This window comes from Penicillium diatomitis, assembly GCF_028827545.1.
Source record: "Penicillium diatomitis strain IBT 30728 chromosome Unknown utg000004l_segment0_segment0, whole genome shotgun sequence".
Lineage (NCBI taxonomy): Eukaryota > Fungi > Ascomycota > Eurotiomycetes > Eurotiales > Aspergillaceae > Penicillium > Penicillium diatomitis.
In genome coordinates, this window is record NW_026623176.1 from 1,377,232 (window position 1) to 1,401,701 (window position 24,470).

Here is a 24,470-nt window from a genome sequence, read left to right on the forward strand (position 1 = left end):
ATGCTGCACAGTGCTCAGTCACCGCATCGACCAATATGAAGCGTATCCCATATTGTCCCTCTGGCGTTTCTGCGCCACTTGAGTGCTGAAAGTTGACGATGATTTGCTCTAACTCTAGCAATGCGTAACGGTAGGATGCGGCATACGGCGATGCAAGCGTGCCACGATATCAAGGTAATCGGGCTCGTTCTCGGGCGTCAAGATACCGTGTCTGATGAAGAAATCAAGCATGATAATAGAACAATTGGGCTTGAACTCTCCACGCGCCAAAGCTTCTTTGACTTCCGACACAGTGAGCAGTTTGAATTCCTCCACCTCGTCATCGCAGGGCTTGGGCACGACCGAAGGGTCAAGCTTCAGGTCGTAGACATATTCGACCTCTGGTTGAATGAGGTCGATTTCTCCACCGGCACGGGAGTCGCGCACATGCACATACGTGACACATCCCACGGACTTGACTGATGCTCGCACAATGTCTTCGGGCAGGGAAGCTTCTTCCATGGCTTCGCGGACGATGCACTCAAAGGGAATTTCCCCGGTGCACATGCCGCCGGCAACAGTGTTGTCCAGCATACTAGGATACGTCTGCTTGGTTTTTGCACGCCGAGGGACCCAGAACTTCAATCCCGTGGAGTCTTCCACATACCCGGTCATGTGGGCGCCGTACGAGACAATGCCGAATAAGGGTGTAGCGCAGCGCTCCATCTCAAGCAAGAATTCACCGCCAGGTCCGTAGACAGGATACTTTTCATTGCGCCAGCCCTTCAGCACCTCGAAGCAGCCGGCCTTGACAGCCTCAGCAATGCTCTGCGCCATTAATTCGCTGCGATGAGCGGGATCGGCGTCTGCAGCCGCGACCAGGGTGATGGTTTGAGCCGCGGAGTCGATGGACCAGATATCTTTGGGCCAGGGGAACTTTTCCACCACAGAGTTTAGGATGTAGCCCAGCGTCACATCATACCCGGAGACTCGGAATGCATAGTAATTCTTGAGGTTCTCCGAGTAAACGACATTGTTGTCCTCGTAGTAGGGAAAGCTAAGCGGTGTATAAGAGATGGGTTCCGAGCACAGGAAGGCGCGAGCGTCTTTGGACGGGTTCAATACTTATCGCACTCGCGAACGAGATCTAGATTGGACTTTGCCATCTTGTTGGCTAGTCTGTGTCGGGGCCGTGCAAGGAACTATGGCAAATAGTTGTTGTTCTTGTTTTGTTCCTTGCGAAGAGAGCTATGTTTAGGTACGTACCGGAGGGATAGCCGCGCGCCCGCGGGGAGAGGAAGCCACGTGACCCTCCGGCCAGACTCCGTATACTTATAGAACCGACCCGTCCGACTAGGTCGTCCTCCACACCGGTCCTATGACTGGCAATAAACCGATCACGCTATGTTCGAAATTGTCTTTCCGAAATCCTGTATGCGATCATCAAAAAGATGACTGGAAAATTCCATGATGCCGCGAAGGCTCAGGAAGAGTCGGAATGAGCAAACTTGCGGCCCCGGGGTAGCTGGCATTGGACCCTTACCTGTCGCCGTCCGTTCAATTTCCTTCTAGTTTGACAAAAGCCCGCCGGATCATCTAACCAGCAAGACAGAGATCACAGAGATATCTAGCTTCTCATCTTCCATGGATCAGTGAGGCCCGACAGTACCTCCAGTTCCCTTTATCAAGTGCACCCTTTCAATTTTTGCAGGACAAAAAGATGACAGCGTTGGACCCTAGCCCAAGCCTGTTCAGCGCGCCAGGTATCGGATCATTGGCGGAGAACCTCTTAAAATGGCAGGATGGTCATTCAGAGATCGGTATACGCCTCAATACTTCGGTAATTGCGCGGAGAGACTTACCTTTTGCGTCATCTGACGCGGTATGGTACTTGATCTTGCTTCGTGAGGTTTACGCGCGATGCTCATCTTACATGTATCTGGTGAATATGATGAGTGCAATCAGAATGGTCATGGGCTCGTGCTTCGCGAAAGGGTATTTCGGGCACCCTTCAACGAAGGCAATCTTTCCGGCAGCTTGTGGAGCATTGCCGTCAACCGGTGCAGCACTTGCATGGTGGATGGTCGAGAACTGCAATGGCATGGAAGGATCTTGCGGAGCGCCGGCCTAGATTGGATCTCCGTCTGCATTGTTCCACTAGTCATGATTCCGGCCCGACCTTGTCTGCTGCAGCTGGAGACGTTATGTTGACTATGAGTATGCCCAGAAGGGGATCTCATGTCCAAACAAATATCCTCAATTGTACCTCGTACCAAACCCAGCGATGTACCGGTGTGCGTGAAGCGACTTCCATCTTGGTTCTTATTTGTCTTTCCTCGTAAGACCAGTGACCATCTTTTCGTAGTCTGGCTTTGGCCGTCTTACTGTAACCGTTGCTTTCAATTCAAGACGGAGATTGAGTCACCTTGCCAAGCCAGCACGCTGCCTATGTGTTTAATCTCAACATTACGCGAACTATGAACCGTCGAAGGTATGATAAAAAAAAAACTCCACAGTCGGCTGACATGTATTCGTGAATTGAGTAGTACGTCAAGGTATAAAGCATAACTCAATCATAGCTCGCCTTCTGCACACCTCTGCGCGGCCGCCAATATCGTCAAGATATAAGATAAAAAGAAATAGTGAGAGAAATATAGAGATCGAGAAGGATCGTGGCAGAGAGACACAGGGGAAGAGGGTGAGAAAGAAAACGTGGAGAAAGGAATAGAGAGAGATATAAGGAGTAAGCGCTGATCCTGCCTGGTTTTTTCCACTCCGCCAACGCCCACAATGATGATATCAACAAGAAAAGAAAGAAAACGAGAGAAAGTGAGGGTGACAGGAAAACCAAAGACCTGTACATCGTTCCAACAAATCACATGGAACCAGATCTCCGAGCCGACGGCATATTTTTCATCGATGCACTTGGTCGCAGGCGAATTCCAGGTGCATAGCAAAGACTGTACAACTCATCGACATACGTTGCTGGCGTTGTGATAGCATCTCCTGCCGCAATGAAGGCATCGTGGGAATGCACTGGGTTTCCTGCGGCGTTCTCAGCGATCCGCGTCACATCGACTCGAACCTCCTTTTGCACCGTGATATCGCCGATGATCGTGCTAGTCATTTCGACAAGGGATTCCTGTGAATTGTTGGCTTGGGAAGAGGCTCGTTTGTGGTAAGGCCAAAATTTGCTAATTGGAGAGCGAGGAGAGGACTTGAGGTCTGACTCGCTGATTGAGGAAGTGGAGCGGACATCTGTGTTGAGGAATTCCTGATTCAACTCGCGAGAGAAACCGGCTCGGTCGGCAAGTGCATCGTTGACCTGCTGTTGAACTCGGAAGAGACGGAAGGGAGTGAAGGTAAAGTCCGGGTTGGGTACTTGAGTATCGAGGGGAGCGACGACGCAGAATGCAAGAAGGGTGCATTGGGTGGACATGTGCGTTTCTTCGGACTTTCGAAGCGCGGTTCGGCATGGAGCAACGAGAGGTCTGGCGGAGAATGTTGCTATTGACCGCATCTCCTCGGGGAACGCCTGCGCGAGCGAAGTGATGCCCTGCACCAAGTGCTCACGGAAGGTCTCCATGTTGGGATCGGACTGGCTAGCCGCATTTGATTGAAGATATTTGATGCATCGCACCATGGACCAACCCTCCATGCGGGAAAGGATATCCAGATGCTGAATGGTAAGACGTTTCATCGGGAGGGTCGATGAGGGAAGTGGGTTTCCGGTACCCTTGGCTGTAAGAATCTCGAAATGATCTTGGACGGTGGGACGCATGACATATGAGATGAGATGCACGCCTTCTCCGAAGCCTCGACTGGAGCTGGCATAGTCTCTCATGTCACGGAGATATTCCACCAGGCTCACTTCGGGGACGTGGATACGACGCGACAGGGCCGAGGTGATGTGTTCGACGGTGGCAAAGCGGAAACCGAGTGCGGAGAAGCGAGACGCCTCATGCTTCTGCAGCTGTCGTACGGTGAACATGAGCTGACCTTTTCCAGTGCGAAGTGAGGTCCGCCCCATTGCCCTTGAGAAGCGGGAGACGGGAATGGCGGTGGCTAGGACGCTGTCGTAGAGGGTACCCAAGTCCGCTAAAGGCAAGCGGAGTTCCTCGGCCAGTTCTTGGGCAGATACACAGAACAGTTGCTTGAACAGAGTGTCAAAGTCGGTGTGTAATTCGGTCTCTTTGTCCATGACTGCGCCGCGAGACAGCACGTGTTTCTGCAGAGCTTGTTGTTCGGAGGCGAGACGACTGCGCATGAAGGGAATGAGTTCCTTGACCACAGCCCAGTTGCGACTTGCCCGGAAGGCCCAGAGGAAGGTAGGGTGGGTACGCGTCAAGTCGTCGTCTTTGAAAGTCTAGATGATGCATGTCAGTGTTAGATTGAGATAATATTGAGGAATGACATGTTGGTGAAGGAGAGAAATTACCCTGCCGATGTAGTGATCCACAATCTTCTTCGTTGGAAGGAAGGCCTGCGGAGTGACCATGACACGGCCCGATGGGTCGAAATACGCGCAGGCCAGAACGAGTTGATGAGCACGCGTGGTGGACTTTCGACGATTTCCTCCGGCAACAATGGCACAGGCGGATAGAATGACACAAGAAACGCAAGCCTGCAATGTGGAATCGATTTGTTAGCATTATCATTTCAATGTCCTCCACTGATGACATCCTCGTCGAAGTGAAACCTACCAACACAGCGCAGATGATAACCACTTGACTGCGAGACAATTGAGTGCCCGATGTGATAGACTGGTTGCGCTCCTTATAAGTCGTACCCAGAGACGCGGTCCAATGCATGCCCGAGACCGCTGCCGACAGGAAGCACGCACAGATTCCTCGTCGCCACCAGCTATCGGTCCATGTGGCTCTCCATCGGAAGAAGATACCCAAGGCGATGGTACTAGAGAAGACGGCAATCACTGCCGATCCCACGACATTGGCCACGGCGTAGGAGCATCGATAGTTGGCGATACCTAGTTGTCCCACGTAATGCATACCACACACGGAACTTCCGGTCAACAAGCCTCCCAGCAAGATTCGCACGTAACTGGCTTTCTCTTGCACACCGACGGAATAAAAGGCGGTTAGAAGTACAATCACAGGGAGCACGAATGAGGTTCCCGTGAAGGCAACATTGTAAAGAATCTGGATGGCCTGCTCGCCATTGCCCAGCACAATCGCGCGGTTTCCGATAAAGTGCATGCACCAGATACCAATTCCCCCCATGGTGATGGAGGAAGTCAGGAGGAGATACCTGTTGACGTAAGCATGGGTCATGAGAGAGGAGATCACATGGGAAGATGTTTATCTGCACGTGCCGGCCAGTGATCAGAACATTCAACGTACCAGTTGTAGAATCCGGACTTTGAGGTCCGACGATGGAGCAGTTCTAGGGTTGTCGCACATCCCATCGAGCTAATCACATAGGACAGGAAGATGTATCCCCCCAGATACGAGACCTGCATGGGCTTGACATCGTGGAGCGTGACGATCGCCATGATGGATCGAGGAAATCAAGAGCTTGTCGATCGAATGAATGAATGAATGAATATCAGAATGGACCCGCTGCTCGGAGCGAATTCCCGGGTTATCAAGGCCCAGAAGCCGGGAAAGATGGTCTCCAAGGTTGGAGGAGGACCAGAATCGTGATTTAGATCATGAAGGAGAGCTTGAGACGGTGAACAAGAGAGCGAGCGGTTAAACAGATCGAATGAGCGACGGCTATGTATTGGGCAAATGAGGATGGAGTCTCGTACTTGACGGCGGACGAGGTGAGAAACTCCAAGTCCTGGAGCACCTGCAGAATTTCTGGGGCTGAGGGATCTATGTTATAGAAAAGGGATCCCCCCACTGGTGGTCTATCATAGTAATTCTTGAGTTCTATGATATTGTGATTCGTTAGTACTGGTACGCCTCATTTGGCACACCTTTTCCCACCAGGCGGGCCAGAGCTTTCTCCGCCAGATGGGCCTGCAGGATGCAGATTCCTGGGTCCTGCACCTCCATCTTGGTCTGGCAAATTCAATCCGTACAACTGTAAACTTGTACAGTATTGAACTCTCTTTTATTGATTTGGAGTGGGTCCGTGTTATTTTCGATCTAGAGTGCTGGCCTGTGGCACATCACTCGACTGGCATCGTCGACGGTCCACGCCCCCGCGGCCTCCGTCAGTCGGCACTGGCACTCCTAAGTCTGACAGGGTGTTCTCGCCGCATGGCATTCCCAGTTTGGGACAGGCGAACCACGAACTTGGTGACTGGCAGAGAGACATGTTGGCTCCATCGAGTCTAATCGACTCCATTCTTGTCACCCTCGGCACTGCTCAAAAGAAGGCAGATGCGGCCATGCAAGAGATGCGCGAGATCATGCACATTGAAACGCCATGTGGCCGCGGAATCGCGACCACGAACCGCAAGCTTTTGGACGGATCAATATGACCTTCCCTAATCATTGCTCCTACCACTGTCCGCCGTCTCCGGAATTGTGTACATCACGGACCCGGTACAGGAACTGGTGCAGGGCCAAGTTCTTCCGAGGCCAAACCTTGAGTAGAGTTCCACGCCTCTGGGTGCCGTGGGTGGACGTGCAGAAGCAGGCAAAGAGGGCTTTGGCGAAGCCCAAACCAAACCGGTGGGTTGGAGTTCGCAGGCGAGGAGCAGTTCCAGCACATGGACCCAGAGATCATTTGTCCGACTGCGATGGCGCTACATCTCGATCGGGATCGTACCGAAAGTGGACTCGATGGAGTCCAGCATCCAAGGACCCAATGACCATCGCAGCGTGCCGCCAAAACAACCAAAAACACCAAAAACACCAAACACTTTGACGATTGGCTTTGAAAAAGTTGAGGATGTTGCACCAGCCATGACGGGATCCCGGGACTAGGGAGGTTTTTTTTTTTTTTTTTTTTTTCCAACTCTGTTCCACCGTCAGCGTTTGTGCTCTGAGAGTCGAAACTCGATGGTATATTTCATAGTAGTCATAGCAGAGTGTAGTAGGCCATCCTTCCTCACCCAATAAGGTTTGGTTTTTGGAGTAGTCAACGGACTAATAACATAGAAGCACTCTCGGCTACGCGCAAAGATCTCATTTAGCGCCCGATCATCTCCACTACTCACTAGATCCATTAAATCCATTAATGTAGTAGATTGGGTTCCAGCTTTCCCGAGAAAGCATGGAAACTACCAGCTGTCCAGGAAATTGCCATTACCTAGTATAGTAGCCTACTAGTACGACAGTACTACTGCTGACCCGAAATTGCCCACCTCCAGACACTCAGCTACGCCTTTTCACCATTGGAGCTACTTCAAGATAGGCCACATGGCGCCCAGAAGATCAATGCGCTCTCTGCGATCCCAGGACCAGACACAGACCAAACGCTTTGAAAACCGGAAAAAAAAAAAGTCAAAGTGCTCGCGACACTGGAAACTCTAATAAAAACCACAGAGGCGCGCGAGGGCGTTTCCGACCCCGTCGACGAATGGTGGTAGATATGCCACGCTCGGTGACTGTTCCTCTGTTGGGGAGACTGTCCACTTTCCAGTAGCACGGTCGGCGGGTTTGCATGTCTGCGCATCTGATCCGGATCGACATACAGGATTTAAGCACCACGCGACGATCAGTCACAATGGCAAGGATCGCCCTACAGAGGCGCGCAGAGAGAGAGAGCGAGAGATAGAGAGAGAGGGAGAGGCAAAAGCTCTTTTCGAGAAGGTTCAAAGGACCCAGTGACATGCAGGCTTTAGCGAGGTCTCGAACCGGTTCATGCACTGTCGTCCAGAATCCGAGAATCCTGGTCCTGTGTCGGCTGAGGTTGGTTTTTTTTCTCTTCGCTGGGATCCTGCGAACCTGCGACCGTCCATGTCGCAATCATGATCCTGGAGTGGTTTTGCGGAAGCGAAATGACTTGCCACGTTGAGCTCGAGCCGACTATCCTCGGGGATACTACTGTACTGTGTGAAGCTCTCGGCGATCGGAGACCTGGATCGACCCTCTTTTTCTCTCCTTCCCCTGTCATCCCCGGAGTCTTTTTCCAGCACGTCAGATCCACGCAACTGGATAGTGCGGCAGCTAGAATCAGAGCCTACCTGAATGGACCTAGGATGAGGAGAGCTCGCAAGGTCTCTCATTGCTCTCGGGCCCTCCTTTCTGACCCTGTGCCTCTTTCGGATCATAAATAAACAGATTACTGTAACAGTCAGTACAGTGATACAGTAGTAAGATAAAAAGATACTGTACGCTACAAGCCTCAAACCACAATGGAAAGCATGTGACTCTTGATTGCACATGTGATCTCAACAGAGAACAGCCCCCAGAGAGGTAATATGAATAATGCGTTATTATCGATCAAGGCAGACTACCTTCCCGATTGGGGTCCCGCCAGGCCGGACACCCTCTGCAGTCTGTAAGTGGCGCCGTCTGGTACCTGGAATGTTGGTCTCGTCGATTGCTAGAGGCTAAATTAATACATTACTGACCACTAAGACATGTCCTTGACAAACAAGGGTCGTTCAATCGCTAGTGTACTAATGCAAGAGGGTCGCTTCAAGTTCACCTTCGCATCAATATTCAGCTGAGACCCTCCTACAGCCTATATTGCGGTGCTGGGGTACACTCCAAAGACTCCATAGTCAGTCAGACTTAGAAGTCCACAGCACATACAAGTGAAACAATTGCAAGCATGAAAAGAAGATTATAATCCGCTGGATCTGGGAATCAGATTGCGCTGGTCATGTGTCTGGATTCTGGACTCAGTGCAGAACTGCCGAGTCAGACACCGTCGAGCACCAATCGGACAATTTCTGTCGATGTGTTTTCCCTTGAAATGGATTACTTTATCTCCTCTCGGACCCAGTTTCCCAGCAGATACCTGGTACTGACTGGGTCGCGAGTTTAGGATCGATTACAACCAACCCACCAGAGCCACAATGGGTCTTCTTGACTGATAGTTGTAGGACTATGACCACCATCGTCTCCAAGGCTAAGGTTTGACTTTTGGCTTGGAGCACTTGTGAAGAACTCTCGATCGATCTCATCTGATCCCTCGTCTCGGGAACCGATGTTGCCCACGTTAGCTTTCCAGTGAATCCAGGGGCTTTTGAGCCTTATCATTCTTGAAACCTAGGGACTAAACGTCTATCCGGGGTGAGTTTCCAATGGCCAAGGATTTGAGAACGCGACCTGGGGAGAAATAAAACAGAGAAACAGCAATACTCAGCTTCGAGACAAGATACAAACACCAGGTCTCTGCATCATGGCCATGGCCCATCGTTGCTTTACTAGATTCGTGTTGGAACTACCTAGTACTGCAATTTGTTTGTGGTACATAAGGTATTCAAGCCGAACAAACGCATGGGATCATTTTCGTCTGTCCATGGACGGGAGGTAGGGGAAATTACGCGCTTTCAAGTTTTCCATTAGGCTATAACGAGATTTTGCCGATAGTTGGTACCTGGATGTGTGTACATTTGACGACACAAGTGCTTTGCTCAAGAGGCTTCACGTCAGTAGCTCTACCTGCTCCCAGAGGTCAGGCACCTAGGTTCTTTCAAGAAATTTTGATCAATTCATGTAATCTTTTGGCCCCTTTCCAGAGCTGGCAGTATATTACCCTTTTTGCAAAATTGAGAAATACCCCGAAATGAAGATTACTCCTTGTCAGGTAGGGACCGCGCTTCAATCGGTCGTTCCTACTGCGTAGTGCGTACAATTGGTATATATGTTCATTCGCGACCGAGGTCATCCGCCGCTCACCCCTGCAGCCGATATCAGACTCTCAGTACGCTTCAAGAGGCCGGTCAGTCAATCTGACCAAACAGAGACAGAGATTGTACTGTATGAGTGGCAAAACACTCCAGTCATGGTCCAGGTGGGGGGGGGTCCAAGAAATCAGGTTGAGCCCAGAAGCCTAAGAATGGAAGCGAGAACAGTTAGAACCCGGAAGCGAGGCCGTTTTGGTTCTTGACCACATGGCAACCTGTCATTAAACTGACATGCCTGGCAGTGGTCTAGTGGATTTGAGGATTCCGGAATGACTGGGAACAAGAGCTCTAGACTCGGGCAGCCAGATACAGTAGAGACCGTTCATGGGATCAGTTTCAATTCAAGTAATCAATACACAATACACGTAATGCATAGTGCAGAGTGCATAGTTGCATTCTGCATAGACTCAACACCACAATAGTACGGACACGTCGGGCAGGAGTTGTCCGCCTGAGTATGTCACATAGATCACATTACGTATAAAGTCCGCGGTTGTTGACAAACACATGTGCACCTCTTGCGCGGCTCGGCAGACCCAAGCGGTTGTAGCCGGCCAGACGATCTATGCATCCAGCAGAGGACTAGTAGTAGTACTGTTACTGGAAGACTGGTAACATCACTCCGTCCGGCAAACTTCTTGCCTTGCAGTTGCAATCATTGGAGGTGGTTGCGAAAAAAAATCAAAAAACAAAAAGCTCACACAAAGCATAGCAGCGAAGTTGCAATGTCCAATTATCGACCTCCATCTTCTTCCATCAGACAGGTCACGACAGATCTGCTTGGTAGGGTGGCCTGGATTAAAAGTGGCCGCTACGAGGCCTGTCTTGACGCTGCCACGCAAAGACAAACTCATGCACCGTGCTGTGCATAGACTAGCGCGGGGACAAATAGCCGAGAGTCCTGGAATATGCAGCTTGCCGTAATCGACATCTTAATCGACGTCGATGAAAGCCAAAAATGCTTGGCAAAAAAAAAAAAAATCTCGCTCTTCCCGTGGTCTTGGGATGTTTGTCGGTCGGTTTAGACCTGTCACCTCGGACTAGACTTGGACCCGAACGCCATGTGGTTTGATGCATGGATGTCGGCATTGGTGCCCGGATTTTGTGCGGCAGCTGCAGCTGCAGCTGCTCTCAAGCCCTAGTGTACTGCGTATCTGATGCGCACCTTCGCAAGGCAGTGCTTGCCTGGTGGCTTTGAAAGTATATGCCCCGACAACACACTCGCACAATGTGTCGCCTAGTCATGCTTGTGATGGCATGCTAGGACTTTGGCGTCCAGCTACATGGATGTTCATGACTGGATGTACTCGGAGTACTTTTGACCCGACCAGCCTCTGAAAACTTGATGTGTTTGGACTTGTCAGCCCGGGAGTTGTAAGACACGAGATTTTAGATTCTCTGCGTGATCGATGTTTATCTTGGACTGGATGTTGATGACTGAATCAGGAAATCAAGATATGTTCAAGAATCACTTTACCGCCTACTAAGTTACCACAGACTACCTCGGTATCTGTCCAGCAACTTATCTACTATGTAGCTGAAGTGGCATATTGTTAAAGTCGACTAAATCACAGGTGCAAGTGTGTCGTTTTGAGCACCAACTTGCAGTGTCATTTTACCCTTGGCGTTGGTAGAAGTGCACATACAAATTTGGATATCTGTCTCGCTGTCGGCCTATTCGACCAAGTTTGTCTTCCCCTTGGACAAAGCATATAGGATCCTATTACAAGGGCCCCGGTGAAAATCGACAAGCAAAAGACAGGACTAGGCTCAGATTTACTCGAAGGAGTGATATCAGGCTAACTTTCATGCAAAAACACACATCCCTTGCCGGCTGCAGAAAAGACTCAACTTGGCTTCCCCAGAATGCATCAACATCCTGGCAAGACGCCATTCCAAATCCAGGCAAACCTATGGGTCGCATGCCCGGACCCGCTCGTTCGGATAAGGGTGTGCTTTTTCTTTTCTTTTCTTTTTTTCTAAAAAAAAAAATAAATAAATTCGCGGCTAATGATTAACTTCTTGCACGTCGTCATCTGGCCTGAGCTTATCTGATAGATCTCATCTTGGGCGGAGGTTTGGATGTGCGCACTGCCGAACTACTTTGCTGCACGAACCCCTGTTCCCGCAGCTGCGGGCTGAGAGATAAACCGAGTATGCCGAACCGATGATCAACAGACACATGGCGATTGCAGGCGATGGTCCAATCGCGACAAAGGTCGACGGTCGTGATAGTGTGATGTCATAAACTACGTGGATGACTACAACTCACCTACTGGTTCGGGCTTTTTGCCTGTGTGGACCATCATTCTTGAGAATAGATTGAGAATCGGAGCGCACGAAACACTCGAATCATGCGGGACAGACTGTGAAGGATGGCCCAAGGCCGGATATCAATTAATTTGTGTCAAACTCTGCATGTTGATACATAATTTCAATGTGACAAGAGCTTGAAGTGACAGTCAACATCACCCGTCGCTTCCCAAGCCCCGCGTGATTTAGGCGGCGATCTCGGCGACAGCCTTCTGGATCAGAGGAGGCTGAGCACCGCGAACAGTGAGGTCGTCACGCTTCTGACCGTCCTTGTAGAAGAGGAAGGTGGGCATGGCGGAGATGCCGTTCTCAGCGGCGACGGTGGAGAGCTCGTCGACGTCGACCTTGTAGAACTTGACGGAGGTGGCGCTCTCGCTGAGCTTCTCGACGAGGGGAGAAACGGCCTTGCAGGGACCGCACCAGGTGGCGAAGAAGTCGACAACGACGGGCTCCTTGCTCTTGACAACGAGGTCCTCCCACTCCTTGGCACTTCAGAGGGCATCAGTAACAAGGTCCAATGTGCGTTTGAAGAGCTTTGCTTCAAAATAGCCGTCCATTGCAACGCCAAAAGATCAAAGTGACAGACAGCCAGTGAGCTCCATCACCAGGCAACAGGCGTTGGTTCATTGGAGGATGATAGCAGGAGGAACTCACGACTTAATCTCAGTGACACCCATTTTGAATGACGAGTTTGAAAACTGGGCAATTGAGGTTGATGGAAAGACGCGTGGGGCGAAGTTTGAGCGGCTCAACAGTACTGACGAGCGGATCAGGCGGAGGGAGGATTGTCTCTAAAAGAGTAGATGGTTATGTGAGCTTTGAAGATCCAAGGTGGGCACAGATGAGAGGGGCATTCGGATTTTATAATGCCATGACGTTCCCCGCTAGCCGGGCGGCGTTGGCTTAGCTAAGAGGGTGAGCAGCTGGAGGCGGGATGGACCACCTCTCAACACATGCGTGGATGGATCTCGCATAGGGTGACGAATGAACGTGGTCTGTGATCCATTCCAGCCATCAGCGGTCTTACCAGAAACATCATGAATTTGTCACCGAATTGACCCTTTGACGCAGTTTCTCGAATGTGTTTCAACCAATTGACGTCAGGCGAACCGGTTCGAAAGAAGAGAGGGATAGCGGATAGAAATGGCAGAACGCCCGAGATGGCGTGCTCTGCTTACGAATTGGATCCGTTCTGGCTCCCAGCAAAGTGGCTAGTGGCCGGTGGCCGGTGGCTGGGGCATCGGTTTGGTGGCGTTCAGATGTGCAGGATGCAATGGCCGCTAAGTGATAACTACCTGTAGCAACTAGCAAGGTGCAAGTGACAGCTCGCGAGACCTATGGGCACGTACAGAGCGTTAGCACTACATGAGTCGAGAGAAGCAGGATCTGTAGACCACCCACCGTTAGGGACCAAAATCGATGTTCTTTCTCGATAGCATTCTCGGGCAGACTTGATTGTCCATGTCTACCTCTGTCCTCACCTGGCCAGGTCGACGATAAGCTCCATCCAGGGGCTCAAATGTCCCAAAGGGTCGTTGAACGACCGAGTGAAAGTGAGATCCGGTCCAAGTCAGGTTCCTCTACTGGTTGTAGAATCACACCAATCTCTCTCGTTGCTCGGTCGTGCGCCTCGCTATACGCCTCCAAGGAGCGTAAATACTCAAGAACCTGGGGATACCAGCACTCCTGAACAAACTCCATGAAAGGAAGCTCAAGCTCATAGAATTTTCGCTCAAGATCAGCGATCAGTTGGTTGAATAGGTCAAGTTCATATGAGTTTTCCTCCCTGATTTCCGAAATTTCCTGTTGATCTCGGCCCACCATTTGGTGCGCGTCTTTCCTGCTCGAAGCTCTGTGCACGCCGTCGATTTCAATACAACACGTGTGTTTGAGGCCGACTGCGTCAAATGTCAGGGATCGGATGATCGCCATTTCAGCCCATGAGCTTCGCTGTGTCCAATCGAGAATGCAAGCCATCAGGCGCTTAAGCCAATACGAGGGCCTGGCCATCTGCTTCCAGTGAGACCACCGCACCACCTGTCTCATGGCAACAGACACAATGGTGCAACCCTGAGCACTGCAAGCGCATGTACATTTATCTTCAATCAATTGACATGGGAATAGATCGGTCTTATGTTGAGAGATGACCTCCACGAGGGATGACCAACGAGACTCAACGGTTTCCGGTTCTTGGAGTTCCAGTGCCGCAAGTAGAAATCCGATGACCTGCACTGTCAGTAGATGAGCAGCTTGAGCACAAGATGAAGGGAGCTGACAACTTTGATCGGCCCCTTTCGACCCAAACCAGGCCATTCGTTCGACGGCCTCCCAACCGGAAAAGAAGGACTCGTAGGTCTTCATCAAGGGAGTAACACCTTCCGAATTTGGCGAGTCAAAGTCCTCGAATCCGGCGCCTAGAAGGTCTTCCATGACTTCAGGGCGCATATTGTGGGTGTAGTAAACATTTGCGTCTCTCGGCTCGACCCAAAGCGCCCAATCAATTGACTTGCCTCTGGCGGCCGCAATCTCACATACCTTCGCGGCCTGCAGATCTAGCACTGCGTCTTCGCGGATATTCAACGCTTGCAAGATATCTTGTGATAGACAGGCCCGAGCGATCTTGCTCAGACTTTTTCTCCGACGGGCGAGAACATCGATGAAGAATAACCGTAACTCCGAGCTAGCGCTATGCATTGGCAAGCTCGACACCCTCAGCCCACAGCCTGCCTCGACAATGAGTTTTGTGGACTGTAAGAATGCATTGTATTCGAGATCGGACTCTTCCAGGGGGCTGGGACATCCCCAGAATGAGGCCAAAGTGCTTGTTCCTACTTTAGCTCCTGCTTCCAGTAGTCTCTGGATCCCTCTTGGCCACCCAAACGCCATTTGGAGTGACGTAGCACCACATAGTGTCTCATTCGGATCGATACTCCCGGACTGTAAGCCGGCAATGAGCTCTTGTTCGGATTCCTGGAACAGGATTCTTGCAGTTTCTGGAACAAGTAGGACTACACACCACGCGATGTGAGTAAGGTTATTCGGGCTGTTTTGAAGACTCTTGACGGGACAGGGTGTGGCTATGATACGTACTTTCCTTGCTCCTGGTGAGGACATACTTCACGTTATACCTTTCAATGTGATTCAATAAGCCATGGCTGAGCGCACAGGGCCCGCCATGATCAACAAGATAGGATGCCAGGCGATATTGTTCTTGTCGAAATCGCTGAGCACGGAAAAGATCTCTCAAAGCTCCTTGGTGAAAGTTGTTTTGCGGAATAGACCCCATATCAACGAGAGATTTTGTGAGCCTTTCCAGAGCCGGAAAGTGAGACCGTGAAATTGGCAAATCGAATTGAACAAGACACTGGTCAAGTACGGCCCATTAACAACAACCTCAATTGTCTTGACACGTTTGTCGTCTCACTTACGTCCACGAAAGAAATCGTACTGTAATCGGGATTCCAATAGTCCAAGTAGAACACATCCGTGGGTCGCGCTTTACCCCTGGAAAATGCCTGTCGAACCTCGTAGATGCAATCATCCACCACTTCTTCGAAAGTGGATTTGGTCATATTGTTGAGTTTAGCATATAATGTTTGAAGAGCACTGCCATTATATCTTATTACTGCCTGTACACTCAACGAAGGAGCGATTGAGTATCCACCCGCGCCCTTTGAAAGTGAAAAAGAAGCCGTAATAGCGACTCGAAGAAGTCCGCTGAGGAATTTGAAGGATCTCTCGGTTGTCTCGACTCTGTGTCGAGCCTTGAACTTGCTGGGATATACATCGCGGCCAGAGCTCGCGTGTGATCTCGTGACGACACTGCGATTTGTCACACTTTCGTCTGTGACCGGCGTCTCGGTCTCGTATCCTTCGTATGTGCCTGCGTCGTCATCTGTATATGTCTCTGTGATGCTCTCTACGTAGGTGTTGCTCTGGCGTTGCGTGATTGACATGGTGTCGCAGGATCTCTGACTCTGACTCTGGTTCTCGCACCAGGACCTCAATAGACTTGGAGGCGGCATACCCTGGGGATAATCTTGGAGAGTGATGCGCTGGATACTCTGTTAGTATCACATACCGGTCTGAGAACTCCCTGGGGTTCTGATCCAGTCTCAGAGACGTACAATCTGCTGCACCTCGTCCAGGATGGTCTGCTGAATCGACCCCAACCTCATCATCCTGTGCGTCGAATGTCTAAAACAAGACCACCGCCAATCAGCACATGCAACACTTCCACCACAAATATCCCCTCAACACCTGATATCAACTGACAAGCTCAACGTCATCTGCAACGCATTCTGAATCCCCTCCAAGTCCCCCCCACATATCCTTCAATGCATCCTTCCGAAACGGATACACCACCCTCTTCAAGTGACCCCTCAGCCTCTCCGACACCAACCTCTCCGCCAAAGGCGGGCCCGGCATGTCCGCCCCCATCGCAGCCTTCAACCGATTCACCATGCGCTGCAGGCCCAGCGCCTTCTCCGCCAAATCATCTGCCAACTCAGGGTTGGACGACTGTGCGTCCTGGATGATTTCGCGGAGGGCGTGCAGCGGGCGTCGCAGACTCGCGGCTTTGGCTGCGATCCGCTGGATGTCTTCGTCGTAGCTTTGGTAGGCTTGGCAGAAGGTGATGAGTTGTTGGGCTACTTGGATGCCGAGGGAGATGACGCCTATGGCGCTGGCGGCCGCGGAGAAGGGGTCGCTCATATTATAGCTGGAGCTGGATTCGAGGGACCTAAGGTGGTGGTATGGTGGTGTGATCAATATACCTTAGTATAGAGCGTGTATACTATATCATGTAGGAGATCAGAGCTGTGCGTGTAGTCAGGCGAGATATGAACTGCAACACGGACGTATAAGCCAGAAGCAATATACCATCCATCCTCTTCGAAAGAGGCGAAAAGCCAACGTCCCGGGCATAACGAATATAACATCAGCTCCTATCAGACGTGGCAGGCCTTTGGGTCGATCTCGACCAAAGTACACTATTCGAGCCTGCTGCCTGGACTTGAGCTCGTAACCTACGTAGCCGCCGAAGATAGCCCTCCTGAATTGCACGACCTCGTAAGGCTAATCAGGAGTGGAGGGGAGGGGGGCCAACACATAGCGCTAACCGCCGGCCACCAACACGCCTTCGCAACGCACATGCGAAACAAGGATGGCGGCTAGGTTGAGGGGACCCAACTGTTGGTTTTATATGGGGCTGTTGGATGGATAAAGAAGGAATGATTGGAGAAATGCATGGGGAGGGGTAAATGATTCGAGGAGAGAACCGTGTTGGATGATGGACAGGGTTGCTGCCAGAGGAGAGGTGCTGGCAGATTTCCGTACTTCACGACCTTGCAGATTGCACAAACACTGCCTCATAGGTGGCTTTGGCATTAGCAGGGATACAACCTCGTTGTCCGGAGGCGGGCCTGTCTACCGGATCAATGATCATGATTTGAGGCGGTACCGCAATCCCTACCTTGGCGGTAACTGGGTCCATCAAGCTATCTCGTAGAGAGCGTCCGGGGGAAAAACGTCTTTGCAGTTTTCACACCCTGCAGGCCATGGCTAAGAGAAGGAAACACTCATGCAGAGACCAAGACTCCCAGGAAATGTTTACTTTCAAGAAAGGATGAGAAGTCGAAAAAATTACTGCGTTGGGGAAGACGGATAATGGTCTTGATTCCATGCGTCAAAGAATATCGATATGTAATGATAAGAAAAGGCTTGAAACACGTCAACGGGGGGACTTTGGGGGGTATCAACAAGTTCGAAGTACAATGGTTTCAAAAAACACCGGGCGACCGAGGGGACCTTCCGACTCGAGTCGAGCCGAGTCGAAAGGGATGCAAATGCAAGAATATGGCCAACAGGAGAGAGGTTATACAGAGGCTGTGCAAGTAACAGAGAGGGAGCGTCCAGGGACTCGGTGTCCCTGAAATCGCACATGTGGTTGCGGATCTACATCTGCATCTGCACCTTGGCACCGAAGGCGCCAGAAAACTTTGGACAAATGAAACTGACAAAAGAAATCCAACAAAAGAGAGATTGCGTGCAACCAAAGGAGTGTGGGCAATGTCCGAAGACATGCTAAAAAAGCTTGAACCAACGACCAGAATATCCCCCTTCGGTGGATGAAAAAAGAAATATATATATACGAAGAACGATAATCATTCGTCATCGGCATTGCAAATCACGCCATGCATACTCTGGATGCGTTGTGGATGGGGTGGAGGTTTCTTGGAAGTCTGCGCACCCACCTCGTTGTCGCTGTCATCTTCCTCCGCGGAAATAGGCGACAATGAAGGGAAAGCCTTGATGACCCCGGAGTTGGATTTAGACCGAGAATTCGCATTGACCAAGATCGCTCGACGACCAACTTCACTGTGATGCCAGGTCTCGGCGGCCTTTGTGGGTTCGATCGGAGAGATTTCGTCACCATCCAGGGGTTCTGGATCACCTATTAAATGACTACTTGCTCGACGAGAATCCATGGAATCACGAATGTCATGATGTCCATCCACCGGGCCGTCCATAGCAGCGCCAAGCGAAGTGATCGGGCGAACAGGGCTTTCGGAAGCCCTTTGTGACATCCGACGGAAGAATTGCCCCGACATCCACGACCCTTCGGAATCGATCGAGGCAAGGGATTGCGAGAGCGGAAAGTTTTCGGATTCGGCATCGTAGCTATCCGTGCTGGAAAGGTGACGTCGGCTCTTCGAGTTAAGAATATCGACGGCACTGATGGGCGGTGTTGGACCATGTAAAAAGGTCCCTTTATCTTCATTTTCCAACGATGATTCTGGAACCTGCTCAGGGATGTCGGGCGACTGGAGGCGCGAGTCAGGAGGCGAGATGAGCTCGTCGCCAAAGTGCTCTGTGAATTTGGACTGCGATCGTTTCACGGTACCGGTAGGAATGAAAACACGTGGAGCAAGAAGAGATGGAGGGGGAGGCGATGACTGTGTTTGCACGCGATAGAATGACTCGTGAGATGCATTGGAGACATCCGGACTCGAGTCTTGAAATCGCTCCCGATAGTGTCGCTTGAGACGGGAGGAGCCGCGTCGGAACAGCGAAGTGATGGCACTGCCTCCACGACGACCGACCGAGTCCGATGTCCGACGCTCTGAAAGATCGGAGGTGGACCCGGCCCCATAGGTCTGCGACTGGCGGAAAGACGAATGTGAGGGTGAGAGCGTCGTGCGAGACATGCCCATCTCCTGCGAAGGAGCAAAGCTGGGTCGGACGGACAATGAACGCTCGGGGACAAAGCCATCGTCAAGGGTTTCAGCCACGTTCGCATTCTCAACTTCCTCTTCACTGTGCTTGGATGCATCTTGTAGCCAAGTACCAGCCGCTTCGTCAGGCGTGCCATGCTCCGACTCCTCCGCGATCACCTCGTTTAGGACTGTTTCGCGGTGTTCGACTGGATCGGGTGAAGCTGTGGACGGCGCGTCTTCCGGTTCTGTAGCTTGGGTGACCTGTGTCGCCTTCATGGCCTGCTCGTGGTCCGCGGCTGCTTGTGCGTCGGCTCGTTCCTGCAGTTTTCGACGAAGCCTTTCTTGGTCTTCCAACTGTTTCTTCTCCCTGCGACGGCGATCGCGTTCGAGCAATTCCCGCAGAGTCCCCGCGTCCAGTGAATCTGCCAGCTCGTTCACCCGTCTTCGAGAGCGGTACAGGTCCTCTCCGGATGTGGGTAGATGCGGGTTCCGGTCGCTATCACTGGCGACACGTGTCGAAGACGACTTGTTGCGGATACCTGATGGGCGAGGAGTTTCCACGTAACGGACTACGGGCCGTGGAGTTAATGCTGCGAACGCATTGACCTTGTACGTGTAGGAATCGGAAACATCAGACAAGGAGGAGGCGGCCGAGTCCCGAATGGAGAGGCTGATATCAGACATGTAGCGATCCGCACGGCGTCCCTGTGCCCTTCTCCGACGGTACTCTGGTCCATACTCATTGCTTCCCATCCCAGTGCCACGGCGTGGGATGTCAATGGGGGTGGACGAGAGGAGTTTGATTTCGCGCTCACGCAAAACTTCATCGGTCTGTCGCTTGCTTTTCCGAAGCTTCTTTGGTCCAGCCGAGGTTGGCTGTTTCTTCAACAGGGACCCCGAACGGGACATTGGCCGTGGGTAGGTGGCCTCGGGTCTGGCGCGGTCACTGCCCACCTCTGGCATCTGGCGGTGATCGAGCGATGAGAGGGGCCGTTGGGAGGTAGGCCTTGGACCAGCTCCCAGCCCTTGGGGTTCGGAACTCTCAGCACTGCGCGACCATCTTGTGCTGCCCCGTCGAGAGACGCGCCGTGACACTTTGCGGCTCAAGGTTGGTTCGGCAACCGGGGTGGGAGCGGCCGCCTGGTGATCGTCGATGGCGTATTGTAAGGCATTGGCCTCGTCGGGACTCACTTGAATCGTGTGACGCTTCTTGCGACCAAAAGGCCATATCGCCATGGCGCGGAATGGGTGTCAATCGCCGGCCGCCTGACAAGCTAGTGAATGCAGGGACAGGATCGCAATCGGGCGGAGAAGTCGGTCAGGCGAGTGACAGGATTCATCGAGGACGCCAGGGAAGAGCAAACGCCGGTAGTGCGACAGGGATTCCTCCGCAAGAGAGAGGAAGATGGGAGGGGAGGGGAGGGAGAAGAATGGAGAGGCACGGAGGACGAGGTCGGGGCGATGATATTCGAAAATGCTGCGCCGCGACTGAGGACGTGTATACTCAACCACACAATCTGCTGCAGAGGGGTTGACTACCGAGCCACTGTCGTCATTAGTGGGTGTCCAAGGTCGGGCGCTTTAGAGTCAAAACGGGTCAAAGGAGTGGTGGTCGGAGACGGTGTGTGGTCTGGGCACCGGGCAATTGATGAGGGAAGGGGGCGCGGACGAGAAGGCAACAACACCGACTTGGAGCGACTTACATGTTGAGGCTGGGTGATTCCCGGAGTATTGACGGGCGGTCGCACTTGCACGGCCCGAGAAATTTGATGTGGGAGAGATGGAAGGGAAATGAGAGAAAGGATGGTGAAGCACGAGCTGGAGGGAGACTTGCGGTGAGGCAGCCGGGCGAAGTGACTGGGGCGAACGTGACAACGACAGAGAAAGTCGTATGTGGATGTGGGTGGATGGATGGGTGAGGTGGGTGTCGGTGGGTTGTGTCAACGAGAATGAGAGAGGTATGTCAAAGTGAGAAATGCTCGTAGTGAGACTGAGAGGTCACCTGCTCGAGGGTCGGCCACAACGTGAGACCGAAACAAGTGAAAGAGAACCAAAAAAAAAAAAATTCGGGCCGGAGCGAGATGGAGACTGATGTCTGCCCTATCCAGTCACCAGGGTCGCTCCTCTACTGTCTGTTCTGGACCTGGAAAACTGTGAGAGTGTCGATCAATCGTCGTTGATGGGTACGGTTATACGGTAGGCGTGATACTGGATACCGAAAGGGGTCTGGGAATGATTTGACCACGCTGCAGTCCCAAAGAAGGAGCTGTCGAGAGATGCGATGTCAAGTAGAGTCGGGTACTGTGGATGGCCAATTTTGGGGATCAGACAACTCAGGCTACGATGACTCGTGAAGCTCATCCTTGAGATGTATGAATTCTTGCCGGCTCTTTGCAAGCCCCGGCTGACGTGTACTCGAGGAGTCAATCCACGCCTTTTGTACAGTTCCAAGTTCCACCGACTGAGTTACCGTACCAGAGTTCAGTATCACTTCTCAGTCGGGTCATGACCGATGGAGCGCGGCGAGTCACGTTGTCGGGAGGCTCGTGACTTGAGGCAAGGTCACTGTTCAATAATCGATCATCGCCTACGAAGGACCTGATGTGTGCAGTGAGGTACGACAGTACTACTGCTAAGCCTCTGAAGGCAGCATGATTTTCTTCGTGAACAACCATCCGCTGTTATACCGTTGCCACCCGCCAAGCTACGACTCGATTGTTGATGCTACCCCCATGGAGTCCCTCACTGCATGCACCAGGAAGAGGGAATCGGTCTCTTGGGGAAGCTCAGCCAGCTCCGACGACAAGTCGATGGGGGCATCCCCATGGGAAAGTCAATCGCCAAAGCGAGGTGAGTCTCACCTCAATTTCATCGACATTGACTTGCCAACGGGGCGGACCGCCAGGACGGGATGGACAAATGGTGTGGTCATTCAGTTCCGAGTCAAGAACTCTCATCTTCAAGGGGCGTGACAGTTCCACGGGGGCCAGACCCTCTTGGACGTGGCCGTTGTTGTGGCACTAAAAATAAACCCCACCAGCGCCCCCCAATCCTGCGACCCAAGAAAGGGGCCGGCTCCATCGCGCGGAGTCGAGAGGATTCTGGATTCTGGATTCCTGATGGGGGATTTCGGGAGGGATGAAGAAGGATGATGGGACGAGATTCGAGAAGAGACGTCTTGGACCGATCCATCCTTGGCTCCTTTGGTCGATGCACTCTTCGCCTTGCTTGCTTTCAGGGCGGCTCCTCGGTGACAGAGACTCCTGACAAGTCCAGGGAAACCATACTTGCGCTTTTTGCCCCCTTCAGTCATCGATCGGATCGCGCATGCGAGCTTGTTGCACAGGTTCCTGAATCTTGGGTGCACAACCGTCTTGGACGGGCCAACCACCCACATTTCCGAGTGTCTTCTCGGTTCTTGGGTAAGTTACTGAGTCTTGATACTGTTGGCACAACAATGCAACGTTGTAACCATCTTCAAAGTATGTACAGTAGTTCGTAGTAATGTACCTTACTATATGCTCCAGATTCGGGACCTTCGGGTACGATGTACACATTGTATTGTCCGTGTTCAGGGGATACCCTTCGTGCGTGGCTGCCTTGGTATGTATGATACGCGCACGACTGGAAAAGTTGAGCAGTTGAGGTCCGTTCATCTTGCTCAGAAGAGATTCGATTACCCCAGAATCTTGATCTGAAAAGAAGATGAACCACAGTCCAGAGCCCACCATGCTTTGCAGGTCCTGCGGATTCTTGCGTCTGGGAAGTCGACTCCTAATCAAGGAACTGTCTCGCTCCTTCTGCCCTCGATCTACACAAGGCTGTGAATGACCACAATCTTCTTTTTGAGTCCTCCCCACCTTCCCGTTAGGCACCTGATCAGGCATCGATGCGGGAACAGTGACGGGGCGCCACCATCATGGACACCCCGGTGCAGCATCTGGCCGATTCTGTGGTCGAGTCAGCATGTTGGCGATAGCGTTGACTGTTAACGGTCGGTACTGTGTGTTGACTGTTTGTTGCAAAGCAAACGAACGACACCTCGTACTCCCCGGCTGGGGCCGCTTATTCCCGCCCTGTGTCAGACGACCACTTGCTGAGGTCAAGTTCTACACCTCTTACACTAAGTAGTGAGTACTAAGTAGTAGCTAAGTAGTAGCTAAGTACTACTACTACCTTCTAGTACCTAGTATATTGACTTCGTACACCAGTCAATATCGAAGAGTCCAAGATGTGTTCATCGTGATGAATAATAGTATTCTCTGGGACCAGCTCATCCAGTGAATCCTTCCCGTACCTACTTGGCACTTTCTCCCAAGCATGAAATTTGAGGCACCGTCACCAATACGTCTGCGCCACGCTCTTACGCCTTCGCCCCGTTGCTGACAAGGCCTTGCCTGAGACCAGATACTCAATCGACGCACGCCTCATTCCTCCCACTGCCTTCCTCCAGCACACTGCCAAGACGTCGTACGTCCGCTGCTAATTTCAAACACGTAGAACAGCATCACCTCTGTGCCGCCGCCAAGTTGGCCGAGTTCCATATCTCCGATCCGTACGCGTCTCGTCGCTCTAGTACTTGGTAAGTGATAGTGCGTAGCACCTAGTAGTACTACTAGTAGCCTACTACCCAGGTAGGTAGTAGGCCTAGGTACGGTAGCTAGATGACTCGCAGTGATGAGAACAAACCCACCTCCTCGCTTCTGTCAGTGGTGATGTCGAGAACGCCAAGTCACAGATGCCAGTCACACGACGACGTTTACAACTGCGCCGTGCGGGCTGAGACCCGCTGGCGGCTTTCATGACCCAAGTCGAAAGTGGGGTTAGTGGGCCCGGATCAGCCACGGATACCCGCTTTGGGTCGACGCCCAGCCCGCTAGTGGAAGACCCGCGTGGTGAAGAACTGAAGATTGATTATGTTGGGGATCAGATCCAGGGCAGTAACTACTAGAAGTAGAAGCGGTGTCGTGGAAGTCGGATGTATAGATGGTGCATGCTGGTGATATAAGAGGGTTAAAGCGAGCTTTCGGACGGGATTCCCAATGCGCTGACGCTACACTGTAACCTTATCTTGGATGAGCCACCGTCGGATCATATCGCGTGGATGTATGGTGTGCCTGGTCAAGAACATATACACTATAGTACGATACACTATACACTATACACTATACACTATACACTATACA

The 24,470-nt window shown here is 51.8% G+C and overlaps 6 protein-coding genes across 6 annotated transcripts; 1 reads left to right on the top strand and 5 right to left on the bottom strand.

Moving 5' to 3' along the window:
- Positions 1-114: 114 nt before the first annotated feature.
- On the bottom strand, positions 115-1,145 carry N7539_003771 (thiamine pyrophosphokinase-related protein; the record flags this gene model as incomplete). Its single annotated transcript, XM_056933373.1, has 2 exons — positions 115-1,036; positions 1,114-1,145. The coding sequence occupies 2 exons, from the start codon at positions 1,143-1,145 to the stop codon at positions 115-117; spliced, it is 954 nt and encodes a 317-aa protein (XP_056790914.1).
- Positions 1,146-2,854: 1,709 nt separating this feature from the next.
- N7539_003772 (uncharacterized protein) lies at positions 2,855-5,491 on the bottom strand (the record flags this gene model as incomplete). Its single annotated transcript, XM_056933374.1, has 4 exons — positions 2,855-4,345; positions 4,418-4,603; positions 4,683-5,247; positions 5,340-5,491. 4 exons carry the CDS (start codon positions 5,489-5,491, stop codon positions 2,855-2,857), a joined length of 2,394 nt encoding a protein of 797 aa, XP_056790915.1.
- A 466-nt stretch (positions 5,492-5,957) lies between these two features.
- N7539_003773 (uncharacterized protein) lies at positions 5,958-6,430 on the top strand (the record flags this gene model as incomplete). Its single annotated transcript, XM_056933375.1, has 2 exons — positions 5,958-6,037; positions 6,097-6,430. The coding sequence occupies 2 exons, from the start codon at positions 5,958-5,960 to the stop codon at positions 6,428-6,430; spliced, it is 414 nt and encodes a 137-aa protein (XP_056790916.1).
- A 5,822-nt stretch (positions 6,431-12,252) lies between these two features.
- On the bottom strand, positions 12,253-12,744 carry N7539_003774 (thioredoxin family protein; the record flags this gene model as incomplete). Its single annotated transcript, XM_056933376.1, has 2 exons — positions 12,253-12,556; positions 12,722-12,744. The coding sequence occupies 2 exons, from the start codon at positions 12,742-12,744 to the stop codon at positions 12,253-12,255; spliced, it is 327 nt and encodes a 108-aa protein (XP_056790917.1).
- An 838-nt stretch (positions 12,745-13,582) lies between these two features.
- On the bottom strand, positions 13,583-16,780 carry N7539_003775 (uncharacterized protein; the record flags this gene model as incomplete). The annotated part of the gene is made up of 5 exons (XM_056933377.1): positions 13,583-15,075; positions 15,158-15,431; positions 15,496-16,129; positions 16,191-16,264; positions 16,343-16,780. The coding sequence occupies 5 exons, from the start codon at positions 16,778-16,780 to the stop codon at positions 13,583-13,585; spliced, it is 2,913 nt and encodes a 970-aa protein (XP_056790918.1).
- A 1,451-nt stretch (positions 16,781-18,231) lies between these two features.
- N7539_003776 (uncharacterized protein) lies at positions 18,232-20,520 on the bottom strand (the record flags this gene model as incomplete). The annotated part of the gene is made up of 1 exon (XM_056933378.1): positions 18,232-20,520. The coding sequence occupies one exon, from the start codon at positions 20,518-20,520 to the stop codon at positions 18,232-18,234; it is 2,289 nt and encodes a 762-aa protein (XP_056790919.1).
- Positions 20,521-24,470: the final 3,950 nt, after the last annotated feature.